The sequence below is a fragment of the Cyprinus carpio genome, chromosome A11 (assembly GCF_018340385.1).
Source record: "Cyprinus carpio isolate SPL01 chromosome A11, ASM1834038v1, whole genome shotgun sequence".
NCBI classification, from domain to species: domain Eukaryota; kingdom Metazoa; phylum Chordata; class Actinopteri; order Cypriniformes; family Cyprinidae; genus Cyprinus; species Cyprinus carpio.
In genome coordinates, this window is record NC_056582.1 from 22,495,540 (window position 1) to 22,518,548 (window position 23,009).

Here is a 23,009-nt window from a genome sequence, read left to right on the forward strand (position 1 = left end):
TCCACTGCCATCCCATAACAACAGCACACAACTTTGCTCTGATGTTACTCAGAATGTCTACATAAAAATGTTGTATGTAAGTTTGATATCTTATTGAAAGATTTAATTTTGAAGTGATGATTCACTAATAATTTAACTGCATTATATGTTTTGCCTTATGTAGAAATAGTTTGCTAGGAAATATCTTTGCTTAGTGAGATTTCAGTAGTATTGAATTTTGGTGTTTTCTTCACGTCTCGCTCACGGTGCCAAAACCTTTTATTTTTGTTTATCTGAGCTTTTTTTTTGTGTATGTATCTCTTTGTATATCTCACATGTGCATAAATTGTAAACAAATGCAATTCTATACTGTGGCCTAACAAACTTGTTAAGCCTGTTGAATTGCCTGTGTTGGTTCAATAAAACACAGATTTAACATCCTTTAGTACTCACAGGCTGCATAGATTACAGTAGATGCTTCAAATCACTTTTTATTTCAGATATTGTTCAAACTTTGTGTTCATCAAGGAGAAGAGTCATTAACTCTAAAAAAACAAACAAACTAAAATGATTTCTTATTTCCAGTACAATAAAACCAAAATAACAAAATCAAACAATACTAAATCATGAAGTCCTTATGTCCAGTCCAGTAATACTAAACTAATAAATGCTGCTTCGGTGAACAGAAGTAGGCTAACTTTCAAAAAATCTAGTTATTATGGAAGTTTATCTCAGCCATGGGATAAAATTATTTTCTGGGGGGGAAAAGTCAGAATAGCAACCGTGAAACGTAAATTCTGACTTTCTTTTTTTTTTTCTCTTTCTCAAGTTTACATTTTGCAATTCATCTTAAATCTCCTAGAATTAAATCTCTTATTATTCTGAGTTTTTTTTCTCTCTCTCTGATATCTGAGTTTGCATCTCTCAAACCTTTTTTTTTTTTTTTTTTTTTTGCAATTCTGAAAAAAAGACAGATTTGTGAGATCAAAAGTTGCGAAAGTCTATCTATCCATCTATCTGTTTGTCTGCAGGTTAATAAAGACTCAACACAAACATAATTTCTTTACTGTCCCTTTAAACTGGCAATAATGCAGACGCACAGACGTCGAAATATTATAAATATATTAATAGATTTTAATTTAATATGTATAATAATATTCTTCACTATAAAGTCACCAAAAAAATCTGTTTATCAGCCACATACAAAAAACACTAATAAATTACTATTCCATAGCATACCACAAACAAAAAAAAATACTACATAACATGTTGAATGTCTGTTTATCAGCCACAGTCATAAATGACTATTCCATTAGCATATTTCAGATGAACAAGCATGCTACCGATGTACTTTCTTGTATTTTCTTTGTTCTACAGTGTTAGTGCAGATTCTAACAGTCACTGATCTGCTTACAAAATGTTACGAGTTTCAATGACCTATTCAACAATAAGTAGAAGTTCAAGGACCAGAAATCATAATCGCATTGCAGCTGTCGTCCGCGTAAAAAGAAATATGCACTTGGTGCGCTGCGAATGCGCGAAATGTATGTAGCCCATGTAGTGACGGCAAATTACGATAATTAAATTTTTTTAGTTATTTAACACAAGTAATGACCTGATTTAACCCGGGGGGAGCTGCGTTAAAACGGTTCGTTACCACGCGAGATCGCTACTCCTACGCCATTGTTTTCATCTGTTGTATAACATGGTCATACACGTGAGTCCAGCCGCATCCTCGGCTAGGCTGGCGTCATGGCCACGCCCATTGACCAATCAGACTCTCACATGGAAAAACGCTCCGGCCAATGAGAGTCGAGAAGGCGTGGCTCCGGTCGGCCAGACTCACGTGGGACTGATGTGTTGCGCTCCGGAGGAGTAATGGAGGGACGCACGAGAAACTGGAGCAAGTGATTATTAAACATAAACATCAAGTAAGTACTCATCTTTAACGCGTCTCAAGCGCACGGAGATTTATAGATACAATAGTGCTGTGATGTTTAAGAGAGTTTAATACGTCAAGACTTCTACGATGTAAGGTATACCACATTATAATTACGTTATTAATGATCTACATACACACCGCCCATCTGACTTGTCATTTACTAAATTAAATGGCTGATTTCATTTAAACGTTTATGTTTTGTCATCTTGGTTTGTCTGTGTGAGATGTTTGGGTCAGACAGAGGGTATTAGGTGAATATCTTTCTGTAAGTAGACTCGTGGCCGTGCATGTGCAGTGGCGGGGGCGAGCATCAGTATCACAAAGTAATATTCTGTCTTGTGGGTTTGTTATGAATGTGGAAACTATAGAGGGTGTTTTTTGTTGTTGTTGTTTTTACTCAAGTGAATCCTAATTGATGTGTGAATAGGCCAAGTGTGATAGTGGGGGTCTGTTGCTTATTATCAAAATCTTGTGAAATAAGCATTACTATATACATTTGTATAAGCTACAATGAGTTATTATCAGTGTTTCATTTCTTAAGGTGGTTCTTAAGTACTTTGGAGTTTTGAGCTTGAGTTTTTGAGCCGGGAAAGTACTTTGTCATCGTTTATTATTATTATTGAAAAATTGATAGTTATTGTGAATAACCACCTGTATCCTATTTAAACCAATAGCCTTACATTCATTTGTGAATCAGTAGGTTACACAGTCATGGAAATGTGTGGCAAACTGTTATGGATTTTCCCATGGATGATGCCAGTAATTAGAGAGGAGACTGGATGCGAACGCAGCCTAATGCAACAAAATTTCATGTAATATTTACTGAAATTTCATACTTCAAGAAACTGCACCTTATCAGGATATCGGTGAACCTGCCACTGTTAATCAGGCATGTCTGGTTAGGAAAAATATAAGCAATATCATCCTTTAAAGAAAGCCAAATATCAGCAGATGTATCACAAACCAGGGTTGGGGTCTGAGTGTCAGATACATATGAATTGTACTATTTTATGATGATGAAATGCATTCTCTAGACATATCCCACACAACTATAAGCTAGGGTGACCGGACATCCCCATTTTGGTGTCCTGTCCCTGACTGAAAACCACAACAATTAAAAAACAAAAACATGCACAAATATATAATTGCCCCCGTTTTTTAATTTGTTGATAATCCCAAGTGAGATGTCAATGATATTTTGAACACTAGGAAATGTCCCTAGTTTTCATTTCAGAAATCTGGTCACCTTATATATTCATAAGTTGATTTTCCTAATAAAACATTGCTGTAAATACAACCAGCCCAACACCAACAGAGGCACTGACTCAAGCGATGGCATGAGTTTGGAGTGGGTCTATCTGGGAAACCTGTTTTAAAAGTCTTTACTTTTGCAGAAATGACACACTTCTGCTTTAAATCTAGTTATCCTTCTATTTGTCTGTCGAATCCTTTTTGGGGTCCAGGTGCTATTTCCTACACAGCTGATTCTCCAGAACACAAGGAGTTTCATTATGTCTGGTCTGTGTAACCTGAGGACATGCATCAGCTTATCTTAGCTTTTACTGTGTAAAAATGAGTAAAGTAAAGATACATGTAGTGTTTTATGGTTCACAGTAGGATGTGGGGTATGTAAAGATTATTACCTGTTGCAAAAGATCTCATTACATTTTTCTGTAGTACAGACATGAGATAAAGAAACAGTTGTGCATAAATGTCAGTGACAAAGAATTGTATGTGCATACATCAGCAGTATTATATAATCATATGATGCATATTTACTGAAAGCACAGATTGCCGCCCTGTTCTGCTTAAATGCATTTCTGGCTTTCTGTTTGAGTTGTTTTGAGTTTTACCTTACTCAAAGTTGTCCAAATAGCTGTGCAAATATATATGTATATATATATATATATATATATATATATATATATATATATATATATATATATTAGAGAGATAGATAGATAGATAGATAGATAGATAGATATAAACATACATTATACTGGGCCATTTGATCTTTGCCTATAGCCAGGGTTATCTTAGTATCGTTTTGATTTTGAAAAACACACACACACACACACATATAATATTTTACATTTATTTGGTATTTTTATATTTCCTGTTTTCATTTAAATTTTTAAGTTGTAGCAATTTTGTTGTGCTCTTATGTCATTTTTATTAGTTTTTGTTTTTTAAATGTCTATATAGGTTTATCTTTTTTATTTCAGGTTTAGTTTTAAAAAAAAAAAAGAAAGAAAATAGAAATATAGTTTTATTTCAGTTTTAGCTAAAATAGAAATATAGTTTTATTTCAGTTTTAGCTAACTATAATAAACATAGTTTTATTTCAGTTTTAGCTAACTATAATAACCTCGCCTAGAGCTTCTGTAGGAGCGTTTCTAACTGAAGCCTGTGTGTTTCAAAAAGAGCCGAGAGGTCTGTCTGAATTATGCACAGATGAGGTCCAGCAAGTCTTATTTTGTCCTTTTTAAAACCTGAGTTTTAATACCTGACCTAGTCCTACTCTGACAGCCTATTTTGAGAATGACTGCGTCAGAGTCGCTGTACAAACGACAGCAGGTCACGACCCTTTGAGATGTCAGCACCGTGTGTTCAAACAAGAATACCAGATATGCAGGCCAAAAAATTTGATGAAAATTATCTGGTATTTAGTGATGTTTCTGAAGTCAGAATAAATTCATAATTCAAAATATTAAACTTTTGTGTATACTTATAAGCAATCAGACTTCCAGTTTTTGTCTGACAAATAATAAAATGATCTGCATAAATTGCAAAAATGTAGTCTGAAGGTTGTCGGATGAAAGATTTGATGTCCAAAATTATAGAGATTTTAATATACACTGTAAAAAAGTTCAAGAAAACATATTTTCCAAATCGAAAATGAAATGTTTCGAGCTTCAAATGCTAAAATATACTATGAAAAGGAGCAAAAAAAAAACAATTCTGGGTAAATATAAAGTGTAGATTTAAAAATTTTGGACAATGTAAATATTTTTGTTAAATATTATATTATAATAAATGATATTGTAGTAAATATTATTTCAATATACACAAAATTATACTATATATATATATATATATATATATATATATATATATATATATATATATATATATATATATATATTATATATATTTATATATATAATATATTTGAAATATATTAAATATTTCTAAATGTACATTTGAAATATTTGAAATAAATATATTAACACACACACACACACACACACACTTTTAGTGGTTCTGACATTTATTTATGTTTCTTTTGCAGTTCTTTCAATGGAAGAGTGTATTTAACCACCTAGTAAAACATCATCATCCCCATGGATTTCTCTATAGACTTTCATTGTTAACGTGGACAAAAGCAGTGGTGCATCTAGATTCTGGATCAGAGCTTCAGTAGAGGTGGGCAGACTCGGAGGAGAACTTGTGGGGAATGCTGGGAGGAGACGGCTCTCTCGATGGAGAAGAGGAGAACTCTTCTCCAGGCTCCAGCAAGCGTTCAGGGCAGACGGACCAAGCTAACAGCGGGCAGGACCCCGGGACCAGCGGATCAGGGTCCGGATCGGGTTCGGGTGAGGAGGAGGAAGCCGAGGAGCAGCGAGGAAGGACCAGCAGAGGGGAAAGCTCAGCAGGCTGTGAGGAGAGCGGAGGAGAGCAGACGCACGAGGATGTGGACATGAACAGCGGTCACGACTCCAGCAGCGGTAATGACAGTGTCGGTGGCTCACGACATCATCATTCCTCGTCCAGTTGCAGCCCTGGAAGCACCACAGGATCCGGAAGCACCAAGAGGTACAAGAATCACAATTATAAAGCTCATGCTAAAGGTTAGTGATTTGAACAAACCCCTAACTGTGAGTACTCAGCTTTCGCAAGTCCATTTGAGTGTTTTCTTTCTTCCTGATTTAAAAGGTAGGAATCGGTTGCTTTGAAAGCTCAGTTCTAAATGTAACTGTCTGATAAACCAGCAGTTGGCAGCCACATGATTGTGTCATTTTGTGTACTATTAGACTTCTGGTTAAATCAAGTGTTTCTTCATGTCTTTGTGTGTTCAGCTCAAAATCTGCCACTGGTTCCTCATCGTCCAGTTTTCACAGCGCGCATCACACAGAGTGCAGGTAAACTAACTCATTTCAAATTTGTTCAACAACTGAATTTTACAGTAACCTATTTACGGTAGTATAAATATATAGTAAAGTCTTTTAATTTGTCATATAATTTCCTAACCTATATAAGTTATTAGAATTGGAATGGAAGCCTAATTCCGCCACATAAGAAAACAAAATCATGCTTTTGTAAACCAATAAGAATAATTTTTTTTTATAAAAAGTCATATTTATGTTGAAATTATAATATATAGAGTCTGAAGGTTAACTTTTTGTCATAATTATGACTTTTTATGAGCTTAAAAGTCGAAATTGACATACCAATTATGAGATAAATTGACAAAAGGTTGAAATTATGAGAAGAGGGAAGATAATTATTAGAAATATTGGCCACATAACAAAATCACACTTTGTTATATCATAATTCTGACATAAAAAGTCAAAACGATGAGATAAAATATCTATATAACATTGAGAATTAATTTTTGAACTTTTTAAATAAAGAGTCAAAAGTGTCATCACTTATGAGAAAAGTTGAATATAGTTGAAATTATGAGATAAAAAGGCATAATTACAACATTAAAAGCATAATTTTCAAATAATTTTTATATCCATATACCTATTAAAATTATGGAAGCCTATTACCATCATACAACAAAACCATGCTTTGTTAAATCATAATTATGACTTAAGTTGAAATTGAGATAAATTCATAATTGACACAATTAGATTTTTTATGACTTTTTATAAGTCATAATTATTGCATAAATTGACAAAAAGTTATACAAATACAATAAATAAATATATGATATAAAAAGTCATAATAATGAGAAAAATTTCAATTATGACTTAGTATCTCATACTTTCAACAAAGTCGTCATTTTGTTTTTCCAACACATTTTTTTTTTATGTGGCAGAAATGGGCTTCCATATATCATTCACTGAAATGAGGCTAAAATTATAATGAATGTTATAAAAAACAAGCGTGTGCATGTGCAGTGAGCAGACGGAGCACGGCCGTGAGCAGACGCACCGAGAGATGATGCAGACGGTGCAGGAGATGAAGAAACGACTGCCGTCAGAGAAGAGAAGCCGCAGTAAAGCCAGTACTGTGGAGGCACTGAACTACGCACTGAACTGTGTCAAACAAGTACAAGGTACACGTACACTGCTTTCCATGTTTTATGGGGACATTTCATAGTTTTTATAGCTGTACAAACTGTATTTTCTATCCCCCTACTCCTAAACCTACACCTCACACAAAACTTTCAGCATTTTTAGATTTTCAAGAAACTTCATTCTGTATGATTTATAAGCTTTTTTCCTCGTTTAGACCAAAAAATATGTCCTCGTTAGGTCCTCGTAATGTAGAGAATACCAGGACACACACACACACACTTCTTCTGGCAAGTGACTCAAAGCATAAAGCCACTAGAGGGACTGCTGTTAGAACGGCAGCGCACATTCAGGTCCGCAGCAGAACGTCTGTGATTATGTAACAGTCTGTTAGCTGCGTCTGCAGGAAGGGCGGGTCCAGATCCTAACCGCTCGCTGGCAGGAAACTCCTGCTGAATCTGTTCACGGTGTTCGTGCACGTACTACTTTCATTCATCAGTGCTTTCCAATGTTTATCTCTGCATCAAATCCTTCTTACAGTATAACGCTTGTATTAAGATGATGTGGGCATATGCTGATATCTTCTGCTTGAGGTCATCATCTGCGTCATGCATGTGATTAAGTAATTGTGAAACTTAACACGCTGGAATGTGGTAGGGTTGTATTTCCTGTTTTTTGGGGTATAGATTCTCGTAGTAGCAACAGAATCCAAAAATGTTGTTTTGAATATTTGGGCTATTTTAATAAACTGAAAGACCATGACCTAATATTTTATTTTATTTATATTTTATTTCAGATAAAATGTGATTATGAGCTTCTAATACAAAAATTATATATTTAGTTTATAATGTTGCCCTCATTGCTACAATAACAGTCACCAAAACACAAGAAACTTTCTACTGAATCATTCATACTTGATATGTTTTGATCACTTATTTGTTGTCGGTAGCTTCTTAATGTCTGAAATAATGTATGGTTGTTCAAACAACACATTTTGTGATATGCATGAAGAAAGTCCCATAGACTACAGTTATCACTTGGAAAAGTTCAGTTTAAAAATGCCAATCTTTAATGTCGCATATGCAAGGAAATCTGAATTTGTTGCTACAGGTTTCTTCAAACTTGTGTTTCGTTTTGCACAATGTACTGCAATTTCGTCATAAATGAATGGCAGGTTTGCAGAAAAAAGTTTTTGCATTGAGTTTATGTAGAAACATTAACTGTAGTGTAATATTTTGGTAATATTTTAAGGGATTTAATCATTATGCAATTTGTTTTGTTTTTATTAAATCTATTTTAGCAGTGATAACCGTGCCTGTTTATTTCTGTTTGCCATCACTTGAAATAAATGTGAGTAGTCAGTCTATGATGTAATGCTATGTGTAACTGGTGTTGTAATATCTGGCGTGGTCTCTTGTGAGCCACCTGCTCTGTTGTTTATGCAAATACTGATTAAACACTGATTAACTGGATTGTGGCTCATTTTAACACTTGATCTGACGCCTCCTGCAGCAAACAGCGAGTACTACAACTTACTAATGAGCAGCGGACTGGAGGAGAGACGAAACGCTACTGTGTGCACGCTGGAGGAGCTGGAGGGAATCACATCAGAACACACGCCGAAAAACACTGTATGTCCCGCTCTGTTTCATCTGAAAGCCTTAATGCAAGACACTACAGGCAAAACTGTGTTTTTTTTTTCATGCACTAGTCATTTTGAGGTTTTGGGCTATTTGGCTTTTCATAATTTCCATGTTCAGACTAGTGGATAGAAAACATCCAAAATACACTTGCACTTGTATCTATTTGCATCTGTAGATTTGAATTACAAGACCTATATATAAAGGTTTTCAAAAGTCAGAAATCTCCACCTACGTACACCAAACTTTAGGATTTTATTTCTATCTATATTCTGAATGTTCCTGTTCCAGAGTTATTGTAGTTAGCTAAAAATAAAATTAAAACTAAACCCATAAAAGTTAATAAATAACTACTTGAAATAAAATAAGTGTTAATAATATATAAACAAACAAATGTTAGGCAGCATTTCAGATTTTTGTTTCGTTTAACTTGATGTGCTAAAACTACACAAACTAAAACTGAAATAATAAAAAATATATAGACGTATTTAGAAATGACAAAAACGTATTCAACAAAAACTCAACTATATTACTACTAAAATGAGCATGAAAGAAAACATCTAATTAAACTATAATGGTATCTCAGTGATACTAAAATAACTCCGGGTTGTTCATTGACCTATATTGTTTGCCTGATTTTATAAAATTATTAAATCCTTAAGACATGGTGAAAATGTATTTTTTCTGTCTGTTGACAGTATTGTCTGATTTATACAGTGATAAAAAGGGAGATTCAAAATCCCCTTTGTAAAAATCTTTGACTCTAATATGTCATAAAAATGAATGATTTTGAACCTGGCTATACCCAGTGTTCAGATTTATGTCTTGGAAAGGTATGCAGGTTGGTACATATTTAAATAGATGCCTGGGTTGTATATTTATACATTTCAGAAAATGTACAATTAAAAATAAAACTGATGTTGCAATTCTTAATTTAATCAATCAGTTGGGTGATATATATTTTTTTTACCCTATTCACCTGTGATTTCTTGCCTTAATGGGATACTAAAAAAAATGAAATTCTGTCTTAATTTATTTATCCTCAGGTTGTTCCAAGCCTGTATGAGTTTTTTCGTCTTTTGAACATAAAAGATGTTCTGGTAACCAATCAGTTGCTGCTAGCCATTGACTTCCAGCATTCTTCAAAATATCTGTAAATAAACTCATAAGAGTTTTTGAACAACTTTAGAGAGTAAATGATGAATTTTCATTTTTGGGTGAACTAGCCCTTTAATGAGTGGGTACAAGGCGTTCACGGACAGTTCTCTTGTGTTTTTTAGGACACGTTTGTGGTGGTCTTCTCTCTGGCCTCTGGGAAGGTGGTTTATGCGTCTGAACAGGCCTCCAGCGTGCTTCACTGCAAGAGGAAGTTTCTGGAATCTGCCAAGTTCGTGGAGCTGCTGTACCATCAGGACGTCAGTGTGTTTTACTCGCACACGGCGCAGCCGCGACTGCCGCCCTGGAACATGGGCACAGACAGCGGTGAGGCAGTCCGGATCTGTAAAATTTCAGTTTAAAGCTCCAGTTGGGAATCATTTCACTGATATTGCACGTACATTTAATTAAGCAAACTTCTTTGATAAATCTAGGTCAGTAGAAAATGTTTGATTTATAATTAGGAAATAACAAATGTTATTCGTCTTTGTCTCTCTGTAGCGGCGGTTCTGTTTGAATGTGCCCAGGTCAAGTCCTTCTTCTGTCGAATCAGGTGAGTGTGTTTCACCTCATCAGACTTCATTTCTACTTCCTGTGGACTTTTAAATAGCAGTTTATACAGCATTATTACTCATTCCCATCTGATCATCTCATGTCAAATCACACTGCATGTATTTATATAGCACTTTATACAGTACAGAGTGTTTTTTAAAAAACATCCACACAAAAAAAAATAAAAAATAAAAAAAAAACAACATAAAATACTTCACAAAGACAGTTTAGATCAATGTTGATTCAGTTGAGCTCAATAATAGTGCACAAGCTTATTGCATCTTTAAAGCAGCTCTAGAGAAAATAATAGCGTCGTTATCCAATTCAGTTTAGTTTGGTTTTTACTCTCTCTGGTGTCAGTGGAGTCAGACTGATAATATTTTTGAATGTTTTATGTGTGTGTGTTCAGAGGAGGGAAAGATAGAGATGGAGAGATGCGTTATAGTCCTTTCCGGATCACTCCGTACCTGCTGAAGGTTCAGGGATCGAGTGCAGAGGAGGAGCCGTGCTGTCTGGCCCTGGCCGAACGCATCATCTCAGGATATGAGGGTACGAGCCGCGTGACCTTTCACCCCGTCACGTTCTGAAACAGTAGTATAGACCTTTGACACATGACCTCAATGTGTTACCTGTTTGTCTTTTTTGCATTTACTTTTGGCTGTCTGATCTAATGATCATTATTTAGGTTTGTTTGCTTGTTGCTTTGTCTCCAGCCCCTCGCATTCCCATGGACAAGCGCATATTCAGCACGACTCATTCACCAGGCTGTGTCTTTTTAGAAGTGGATGACCGGTGAGTGATTTTCGAATGGTTATGTGCTCAAATAATACTATTATTATTTTTATTATTATTGTTGTGTTTTTTTGTTGTTTAAAATATGTTGCATGGAGTGAAGCTATAAGCATATTGTTGTTCATAATAATAATAATAATAATAATAATAATAATAATTAAAAATAGGTAGCATGGAGTAAAGCTGAGTACCACATTATTATTAGTAGTAGTAGTAGTATTGCTGTTTGAAAATAAGCATATTATTATTATTATTATTATTATTATTAAATATTATGTTGCACAGAGTATGGCTGAGCAGTATGGAAGCCCATTTCCGCCACTAAATAAAAAATAAAACAAGGTAATTGCAACTTTTTATCTCGCAATTCTGACTTTATAAAGTCAGAATTGCAAGATATGAACTCGCAATTCTGAGAAAAAAGTCGCAATTACCTTGTTTTATTTTTTATTCAGTGGCGGAAATGGGCTTCCATAGAGCAGCATATTAGTAGTGCTAGTAGTAATATAAAATATGTTGCACATATGTTGAGTTAAACTGAGAAGCATTAATAATAATGATAATAATATCATCAAATTATTACAGTGTTTGTCTTGATGCCTCTTTAAATTAAAAATGTAATAATAATAATTTCAACTCTAATCAGTGTTTCTTTCTGTGTATTTATATATTTAGTAAGTGACCGTCAGAAGTTCCTGACTTCTTACATGGCTGCTTACTAAAGAAACACAATGTTCAGTCAGCAGCTTCACACTGGGGTTTATTTTGCAGTAATGACAGGGTGTTACAGTGACCCTTATATAACCACACGACTATGAAGTAGTTCTAGGTTTGTCACCCGCATTAGTTTAATATCTTGTTATTCTGTTCTTTTTCATACAAATAATGACTTTTTTTCAACCATCAAGTTTAATCGGTAGCATAAGACAAGCATTTTAGGGGCAAAGACTTAAAATAAATGTGTTTTCTGGTGGTAAGTGATTCCTCATGTATAAGTTGTGTGTGTATGTCCACAGTGCGGTGCCTTTGCTCGGTTACCTCCCTCAGGACCTGATCGGTACCTCAGTTCTGACCTGCTTGCATCCAGATGACCGCCTGCTCATGCTGTCCTTGCACCGCAGAAGTACGTCCATTACAACTACATCGTAAAGTCTTCAGCGGTCTTGTAATAAAAAGGTGTTTATAAAATTTGATCCCTTCAGTTCTGAAGTACGCGGGTCAGCCACCTTTTGAACACTCACCCATCCGGTTCCGCTGTCAGAACGGTGACTACGTCACCCTGGACTCCAGCTGGTCCAGCTTCATCAACCCCTGGAGCCGTAAGGTGGCCTTCATCATCGGAAGGCACAAAGTTCGCACGTAAGCGCCGGCTTGTGAGTGCGCCAGTTGTGTTGCGTATCCAAGCCTTGACATTTGCTCATACAGAAACTCTTGTCTTTGTATGTCTTCTCTGTAGTGGACCTCTGAATGAGGATGTTTTTGCTGCACGGAGTAGAGCCGAGCAGCCAGTCATGTGTGAGGACGTTAAAGAGCTGCAAGCCATGATCTACAAGCTCTTCTTACAGGTGAGAGATCGCTAAATCTGCTGAGGGCAAGCTACATTAGCAGCCTTTTAGAAGGCCAGTCGTCCAAAAGTGACAGTAAAGGCATTTATAATGTTACAAAAAATTATAATAAATGCTGTTCTTTTGAACTTTCTATTCATCAAAGAATCCTGAAAAAATTAAAAATAAATAAAAAATATCTAATAAAATATTAAGCAGCAAAAATCATGTGAGACCAAACACTGGAGTTGATGAAGATTCAATACTCAAAATTCAGCTTTGCATCACTGGAATAAATAGCATTTTAAAATAAGTTAAAATAGAAAACAGTTATTTTAAACTACAAAAATATTTCACTTTTTTTTTTTTTTTTTGGCTGTATTTTTAATCAAAGAAATGTAGACTTTGTAAGCATAAGAGCCCAGACAAATGTTTTTAAATAGTTTAGCATGGATCACTTTGTGTGAGGAACAGACCCAAATTACATAAGAGCTATTATAGAAAAGCATAATCTTAAAAAATTGGGCTTTTTAAAAAATGTCATGTGTAGTGCCTTCCTTTAATTAAAGCAAGATGACATAAAAAATATAAAATATAAAAATAGTCAGTCCGCAATTAGGTATTGACCAGCAAATATCAATAGTTACTGACTGGTATTAGTTGCTTTATCTACATCAGTAACTTCATATCAGGGTTGTGAACTTTAACTATTTAACAGTGAACTATAAAAAAAAAAAAAAAACTTTTGCTAATGGAAATAAAGCTGAACTAAAATGAAAAATGAAAAAAAAAAAAATGACAAAAGCACATAAAAAATTGAATTAAACAAAAAAATAATATGTATGATAGTACTGTATATAATAATGCTAAAATAACACTGCTTCATATGTGGCTTTGCTACAGTTGCTAAGCACATTTGAGCATTTGCATTTGAATGGTGTCTGTCTTTCTCTCAGCCTGTTCATAATAATGGATCCAGTGGCTATGGCAGTCTGGGTAGTAACGGCTCCCACGAGCACTACATCAGTGTGGCGTCGTCCAGCGACAGTAACGGAAACCTCTGGGAGGATTCGCACAGAGAACCAGTACGTCTGCGAGTACATGTAAAGTCACTTATGAATGTTGGTTTGTCTGGACCTAATGAGGGATCTTTTGAATTGTAGATGACATTGCAGCAGTTTTGTGCTGATGTCAATAAAGTGAAGAACTGGGGCCAGCAGGCGTATCTGGACTCCCGGAGGAAGCTCACACCTTTAGGACCAGCCACTGCAGGTCTGGAATGTTTTTTTTTTACATCCGTCTACTGTCATCTCATGAATTGGTCAAGGTGTAATATATCTGAACTATATTTGTTTCCATCAGTGGCGGCAGCAGGCGTTTATCCTAATACCAGTCAGGGTTTGGGAATTAGAGATCATCTAAAGCAGTCTCTACAAGAAGCCCGGAAACAACCACACATCCCATCGTACCAGCAGATCAACTGTGTGGACAGCATCATCAGGTGAGGCTTACAGACATGGGATAATAATATAATATAATATGTTATGTAATATATAATATAATATGCAGTCCATAAAATTGTATTTTATTTTATATAATTTTTTCTATATATTTTATATTGTTATTTTTTACTTGAAAATGCATGATAGAAGATTACATTTGAAATAACAATGTATTAATATCCATTACTGGATAATCCAGCAAATTAAATCATTTTTCTGTTGTAATTAATGTCATTTAAATATGCAATTCATTAAATAATATTATATAAATATTATATATATTTTATATAAAGCAGTTATTTTTTATTTTGGAAATTCAAAGAAAGAACTTTACATTTTAAATAACAGTGTAGTCATATCTATTAGTGGATAATCCAGCAAAAAAAAAAATTCTCTATAGTAATTACATTTATATATTAATTTAAATAAATAATCCGTAAAGTTGTATTGTTTGAGATATATATGTATGTATATATATATATAAGAATTAATTATATATAATATAATTTATAATAATTGTAAATAACAGTGTAGTAATTAATATTATTGGATAATTCAGCAAATTAAATAATTGTTCTATATTATTTTAAATATGCAATACCATATGAATATATCATTATTATTTTTATTTTATATTAATATTAAATAACATATATATAATATTATATTATATTAATATTACACACACACACACACATATATATATATATTTATTTATTTATTTATTTTTTTTTTTTTTTTTTTTTTTCCATAACCGTTTAAATATTATTGGATAATCTAGCAAATGAAATACATTTTCTATAATAATTAAATTCTAAAAAATATAAAAACATTAGGAACAATTAGAAACCTTTTTTGATATTATCATTAGTTTTTAAGTGTAGCCTAAGATTTATTTATGGAGGTTTGTTTCTTCTTCTAGATATTTGGAGAGCTGTGCGACGTCTGCTCTGAAACGAAAGAGCGAATCTTTGTCCATAGCTACATCATCTTCATCCTCCATGTCAGAGGAAGACAAACCCACAGCGGCCGCACATGAAGACGCTGTGAACACAGACGGTACGAGCTCTCAAAGTCTATTTCAACAGATTCTGTATCCTCCTCAAACCCTGCACAGATTCTGATGATTGACTTTCTCCTGCAGAAGCTGCGCTAGAGGGCGCTGGTGCTCTGGACAGCCAGGTGTCTGTGGGTTCGGTCACGACAGCAGCGGTGGTGGGAGCGCCGCTAACAGACATTACAATATCCACAGAAGCCATGAGCGTGGTGTCCGTCACCAGTCAGTGCAGTTACAGCAGCACCATAGTGCACGTACCGCAGCCCGAGTCGGGTGAGTTACAGTGACCCAAAATGTGTTTGCCCACTTAAATCTTATTTAAATGGATAGTACACCCAAAAATGAGCATTTGCTGTTTATTTACACACTCTCATGCCATCCAAGATGTAGGTGAATTTTTTCTTGAGTAAAACCGTAAAGAAGATTTTTAGCTGAAACTGTGGTCCTTAGTCATTGATGCAAATGCAAGCGGCTGTCTGAGAATTTGAAAGTGTATCAAGGAGCACAAAGTGAATACCTGTGGCTCCTGGCGATTTATTGAGGTCTTATGAAGTGAAACTATCTGTCTGTGCAAGAAACTGAACATTATTTACTGCACTATTACCTGTAATCCAGAGTCTCAGGCAAACGATTCATAGTGATGTCCGGTTCATGAACGAATCATTCTTTTGAGCCGGTTCCTTTTGGTGAACTATCCCTTTAAAAAAAATAAGTTTTTAGGCGGCACCGTTGAACTCCTGCATCTGCCGCTTGTCTTCCTCCAGAGGTCACAGCTTTAGAAGATGCTCCAATGGGGAGTGAACCAACAGACTCCGCCCCCACCCCTGCACGCCCCGCCCCCAGCACCTCCTCAGCGGCTCAGGAGGAGTTACTCGTGGTGGGTCTTACTAAAGAGGTGCTGTCGGCCCACACCCAGAAGGAGGAGCAGCAATTCGTAGATCGTTTCCGTCATCGTATCCTGCAGAGTCCCTACAGCTCCTACCTCCAGCAGGACAACAGCAGCATGGCCCATTCTCAACACAGAGGTGTGTGTGTGTGTGTGTTTGTGTGTGTTTGTGTGTGTGTGTGTGTGTGTGTGTGTGTGTGTGTGTGTGTGTGTGTGTGTGCGCTAGCTGTTGTTATTTATCAGTCTATGGCTTGTCATGTTCTTTTTTTGTTAGTTGTTTTGGATAAAAGTGTCTGGAGCAACCTAAGATTAATGCTGCCTATGGATTATTCATTTGATTCTATTATGAAAACTATATATTTTATATAGTTATTTTTTTATCTGAAAATGTAAAGAAAAACTTTACATAGTAACAGTGTGCTAATGTCTGTTGTTGGAAAATCCAACAAATTAAATATTTTTAATAATAATTTAATACTTTATTTAAATATACAATGCATAAAGTTATGTCCATATTTTTTATTTTTTATTATTATTATGTAATATTAATTATTAATACAAATTATTATAATAGTATAATTGAGATTATTAGTTTTTATTAATATTTTGATATAATTGGTGTTTGATATACTTTTTCTTTGACATTTTAAGTAAATGTGTGTGTGTGTGTATATATATATGAATAATGCTAAGGTAATAAAATATTTAAATACAGTATAACATTTACTCGGAGCGGGGTCTGTATTTATTTGATTATTGGGATTACATTGGCTGTAGCATTAACTCTCCTTTCCCATCTACTCTCAGCTGATGTTGTGCGTCCTCCAAACAAGCACAAGCGGCCCAAACCAGAAGACTCATCGGACAGCTACGGCTCCCAGCCAGGCAACTACTGGTCACTTCCCAGACCCACAGGAGCGCCTCATTCCTCCTGGCCTTCCTCAGAGTCGTCTCAGCTCCCGCCATCCAACATCGGCTTTGTGCCGCCCATGGCAGTGCCAATGCAGTCTGCCCCTTACTTCACTGTATTTGGTGCAGATCAGCAGCCCATGGTGGTCCAACCTGACCAAGGTGTCCAGAACCTCCAACCCATGCATCCCATGACTCCCATGACTCCCATGACTCCCATGACTCCCATGATGGTCGTCCTGCTTCCTAGCTACCCCATGTACCACTCCAAAAACTCCATTCAACATCAGGTGACTACCTCCCACCTTGCCCACACTAGCCACACAGCCACCCTTTAATATGGGAAATACCCCCTACACCCCACCTGGTGGCCACATGCCACATGGGTCTCCATCTCAGGGGCATCCTCCAGGGTCCAGCATCACAGGAGCTGGGATGCCATCGGGTGCCTCGGCGGAGGTCGACTCGATACCTGCACCTTGGTTTGGAAAAGACCTTGATGCAGCACAACCTACAGCACTCTTCTCCAGCTCTCGCTCCAGCTCGCCCATCCAGCTGAACTTACTCCAGGAGGAGCTGACCAAGCCCACCGAAGCCCAGAACAGCACCGGTCCAGAGAGTCTGCATGAGCACCACACCAGAGCGGTGAGACCAACTGAGATCAGACTTGAGTAGTTTCGGCAAGTTGAAATACCCTGAGGAGTGACTTGATTTACTCCATCTGAAGCTAATTAAAAAAAAAAAAAAGTATTTTGTTAACATATTTTTATAATTATGGTGCATGCAGTTTTTATGACCTTATATAATGTTATTATGTTAATAATTAATAAAATATTTAAGTAAAATATTAAAATATTTATTTAATAATTTGTACAATTCATATGAAAGGGCCTTGAGAGACCAATTGTTATTTAATTAATTGTTATTAAAATACTTCAATTTAAGTAAAATATATAAAAAAAAAAGAAAAAGGTCACGTGGAAGGGTTGTAATAGTGTAAAACTGACAAGCTGCGCAAATCCAAGCTGATGATGAACGTGGATTTGCGCAGCTTGTCAGTTAACAACGGCTCTGTGTAGTAACAGCTGCTCAGCTGATATTTAAGGTGCACCCCTAGTACCAAGTATGTTATTTTATTAAATATTATTAATATACTTAAAATTTTTAAGTGTGTGTGTGTGTGTGTGTATATATATATATATATATATATATATATATATATATATATATATATATATATATAAGGGATAAGGGAATATATATATATAGATGTAATATTAAACAAATTTTCAGGCAAAAGGGCCTTAACTAAGCAATTATGCATACTTTTGTTTCTTTTGTAGTTTATGTTTTTATGTTTTTGTTTTGCTTTATCCTTAAAGATTAGTTACATTAATCATGAAGCTAAAGTGAGAATGAAGTGTACTGGCTCGATCAGCATGACTCCAGCTGTCTGTTTCTCTGCTCACAGGAGGACGCTCCCAGTGAGTCGGGTAACCAAGATGCCCATTCTACCTCCAGCGAAATGCTTGACCAGTTGCTACAGGAGGACGCCCGCTCAGGAACCGGCTCCAACGCCTCAGGCAGTGGCTCCGGGGAGTCGGGAGGCTCTCTGGGCTCCGGCTCGGGACTCTGTTCTAACGGAACATCCAGCAGTCATACCGGTGCTGTTCAAAATCACTCATCCATGACACTGAATGTTGTGTGGAATGTCTTTTTTTCATTGAATTTCCATTATCAAGAAATGTTTTTGTCGTTTTTGTTTTTTTCATTTTTGTTTTGTTCTAAATTTCGGTCTTAGTTTTGGTTAACTATAATAGATCAACCTATCTAGGGTTTGTGATAGATTAATTAGTAGTCAGTTAGTTGGACTGTTTCTGTCCTTTGAGATTATTGGCATTGGCTAAACAGAAATGGTATTTCATCCTTGTGTCAGTCAGTAATTCTTTAAAACAATACTTTAAAGTAATATTTAAATAGTATTAAAATATATTTTATTAAATTACTATAAATGTAATAAATATGTAAATGTAAAATATATATAGTGGTTTTTTTTTTTACTTTTACATTTTGAGTGAAATATTATGTAAAATGTATTAAAATGTATATTTAATTTATATAATAATAAATATTTAATTTATTACATATTATATTTCTGCAATTTTGAAAGTGTATGGCTGATGCTCAAATTATATAATACCAATAAAAATAAATAAAATAAAAATAAATCCTTTCCCATGTATAAAATTAGGGCATTAATGTATTTATTAAAAATTGTTTTTTTTTTTGTATTTTTGTGCTTTACCATCAGCCCAACACATACAAAATTGCAGACATAAAATATCAAATAAAAAATATAAATTTTAAATGGCATTGGTTATTTATTAAATGCCATTTCCACCATAAAATAGTATATTTTAATGGTGTTTGATCAGTTACATAATTTCTACTGCATAAACGTCTTCCAGAAGATTATTTGAATGGAAATTCAATTAAAAAAACGAAACTCCAAACCCTCATTTTGTTCCTGTATGACTTCCTTTTTTTTTTATGTGAAACACAAAAGTTGAATTAAACTGACCCCTAACGTTTCACGTTCACAGGCAGCAGCAATAGCAGCAAGTACTTCGCCAGCAATGATTCGTCGGACACGTCGCGGAAAGCACGCAAATCCGCGGAGGCCCAGGAAAGGGAGCATACGACCTTCAAAAAGCACGTGGACAACCCGTTATGGAGCACGATCAAGCAGACGCCCGAACCCCTCATGATGACCTATCAGATCGGCCCCAGGTACCAGACACAGAACATTTCTCGCTCTCTCTTTCTCTGAATCCTGGGTTCCCGCTCATTCCTCTGAGAAACCTGAGAGAAACGTGACATTGTGAGCATCTCTTTCCACAGGAGAAAGAGATAGCGTTGCCAGGCTCTCTCGCTGAGGTAGTTCTGATCAGGCTAAATGTCTCATTGCACCGTCAGCCCTGAGGTAGGTGACTCCAGGTGACGGTACACAATGAGACCCGTGATAAAGAGCTTGACACAAGCACCTTATTATGGACGGAGGAGAGGGCGAATCTGCCAGGCCTAGATGTTTTAACAGTATGTGCTGTCGAGTGTCATCAAACAAACGTATGAGGCAGCGGAAGTTAGTATTATTTTGTGTGTGTGGATATCCATGCAGGGATCAGGTCCAGGTTCTTCAGGAAGACCGGGAGAAGCTGGTTCTGATGCAGCCCATGCAGCCCTGGTTCACCCAGGACCAGAAGAAGGAGCTGGCCGAGGTCCATCCCTGGATCCATCAGCACCGTCCCACAGGAGATCAACACACAGGTCTACAACTCATCATTTACATCAGTATCAAACATGTGTAACGTTATAGGCCAGTATATTGGCCATATTCTTTCATTTGAGATGCTCTACTTGTAAATGGATGCCTGACTAACAAAAAGAACAACAATAAAAAATTATCATACAACAAAATACTAGTATAATGCACATTGTTTCATATATATCACTTTCGGTAGTGGTTGGATCTGATAATAAAACAAAAATGCTCTACACTGAGTGAAAAGAAGAAATACATATATATATATATATAAAAATATATATACTGTATATATATATATATATATATATATATATATATAATATATATATATATATATATATATATACGTGTGTGTGTATATATATTTATATTCAATTCAATTCAAGTTTATTTGTATAGCGCTTTTAACGACGAGGACATGAAAGGCTCAGTAGATTTGCTTTATAATTTTGTACTTGTATTTTATTATTCATTTTTGTCTTATATAATATATATATATATATATATATATATATATATATATATATATATATATATATAGTTCATGTTTATTTTATTTCAAGTAACAAATATTTCTATGGTTTTAGTTAACTATAATACCCCTTCTCATCAGTAGATAAGGTTAAATGTTTTATTTTACATTTATTTGATATGTGGTTTGCAACCATGTTTATAAAATGTCCGAAATAAAGGTTGAATGAAAGAATATAAAAATAAATATAAATATATAAAAACATCTTAAATTTAGAATTGCAAATATTTTTTCTATAATGAACTTGATATAAGTTTATCAAAATATCAAAGGAATATGTTATGATAACATGATTTAATTTTGATTATTACCAATTGTTAGATCCAGTCAAAAATGTCAAGACCACTGAGGGTCTACTATTCCTGCTATATTAATCATTTACACTACTGTTTACACTAAGTATGAGGTTGGTTATTTTAAATAACTGTTGAAATGTCATTGTCACATGATCCTTCAGAAATCATTCTAATATGCTGATTTGCTGCTTTGCAACATTAGACTGCTATCTTTATTGTGTTTCATCATGACATCTAACATCTCACATATTGATTTCTTTTTTTAGGGTTGTGTAAGTTGTAACACCATGGAACCAGGTGAAGAGCTGAATCTTCAGACTGACTCTCCAAACCCTCCCACTCCTGACAGCTCCTATCCATCACAGGATCCAGACCCAACACAGACACCTGACCGCAGACCCTGCTGGACCTCCAGCCCTCTGGGACTCAGGGATTCTTCTGCTTTCAGCTGGGAATCGTAGGAAGAGAGAGACACCCGCATCCGTGTGCCAGTCTCTCATAATTCCTCCTGAGGTCATGAAACGGGGCAGGCACTTTGCACTCGATCAAACTGTGTCAGAGTGAGTTTGGACACTCGCAGGAGACGGACATTGAGTGATGGTCATCACATGACCATGCAAAACCACTCACCCAAACAGCTGTGAATATCAAAGCAACAAAATCAGCAGTTGAATCATAAGACTACAACATATTATTTTAGACATAAGACCACAACATATTTTTTTTAAAAAATTCCCAGAAATAAATGCGTATAAAAATTGTTTTTTTAAGAAAGGTTTTTGTCCATTAATAGTGTGTGCTCTACTGAATCTTTAATCCAGCATCATCACCCCCAATAATCATCCTCACCACCACCTCACACATAAAATAAAATAAAAAAAAAACCACACAACCCACAAACAAAATCTAACAGCATCTACGAATGGAAATGAATGATATTCGGTCCAGAGCACAAAGATCTTCATTCTTTATTGAGTTCATCCAATCCAAATGAATAATTTGAACGAGGCCTTAAGAAAGTTTTTCTGTCAGAGTTTGTTCATTTTTTTATGTGATTGAATGATGTCTAGCAATGTCCTGCTCTGGTATAAAACTCACAGTGATGGTGTAATCGGAATATGCAGATATTTTTTTGTTGTGTCTGTTGGGTTGATAGCATTTCACCACAAAAAAAATAAAATAAAATATTTATATAAATTTGCATTAAAAAATGATGACCATTATGATTGTTGACATTGTGACATTTATTTTCATCATGTGAATTTGGGAGGAAAATCTGATTAATTGTCAAAATCCAAAAATAGCAATGCAATCCTAATGGTTCTTAAAATAATTTTTATTTATGCATTATTATTATAGTATTTATTATTATACAGTACAGTAGCTGTCCCTGGGGCAGTACACCTTTGTACCATATTTACCACTAAAGGGTCCATATTAGTACCTCAAAGCTACGTATTAATACCTTTTGAGAAGTTACTGCCCCAGAGACAGCTTTTGTACCTTTTCTGAGAGTTAAACAATTTCTCAATTTCAACTTCTCAAATCCATCATAAAGTACCCAAAAAAAAAAAAAAAAAAAAAAAAAAGCAGTTTACCGTATGATTTTCTCCAAACCTCATTTTTGTCATCTTGTCTTCTTTTATTTATTA

The 23,009-nt window shown here is 35.2% G+C and overlaps 1 protein-coding gene across 1 annotated transcript; it reads left to right on the forward strand.

The window, feature by feature from the left end:
• The first annotated feature begins 1,756 nt into the window (after window positions 1–1,756).
• On the forward strand, window positions 1,757–21,975 carry LOC109098978 (period circadian protein homolog 3-like). Its single transcript, XM_042766822.1, is given in 25 exon segments — window positions 1,757–1,910; window positions 5,214–5,737; window positions 6,001–6,063; window positions 7,051–7,208; window positions 8,680–8,798; window positions 10,088–10,289; window positions 10,464–10,515; window positions 10,924–11,063; window positions 11,228–11,306; window positions 12,323–12,429; window positions 12,509–12,665; window positions 12,763–12,871; window positions 13,807–13,935; window positions 14,014–14,122; window positions 14,213–14,351; window positions 15,275–15,411; window positions 15,497–15,682; window positions 16,174–16,434; window positions 17,103–17,494; window positions 17,532–17,849; window positions 18,676–18,868; window positions 19,808–19,994; window positions 20,383–20,502; window positions 20,504–20,531; window positions 21,624–21,975. Coding segments are annotated over 24 exon segments (3,939 nt in total). The 5' UTR covers window positions 1,757–1,910; window positions 5,214–5,378; the 3' UTR covers window positions 21,819–21,975.
• The last annotated feature ends 1,034 nt before the right edge of the window (window positions 21,976–23,009 follow it).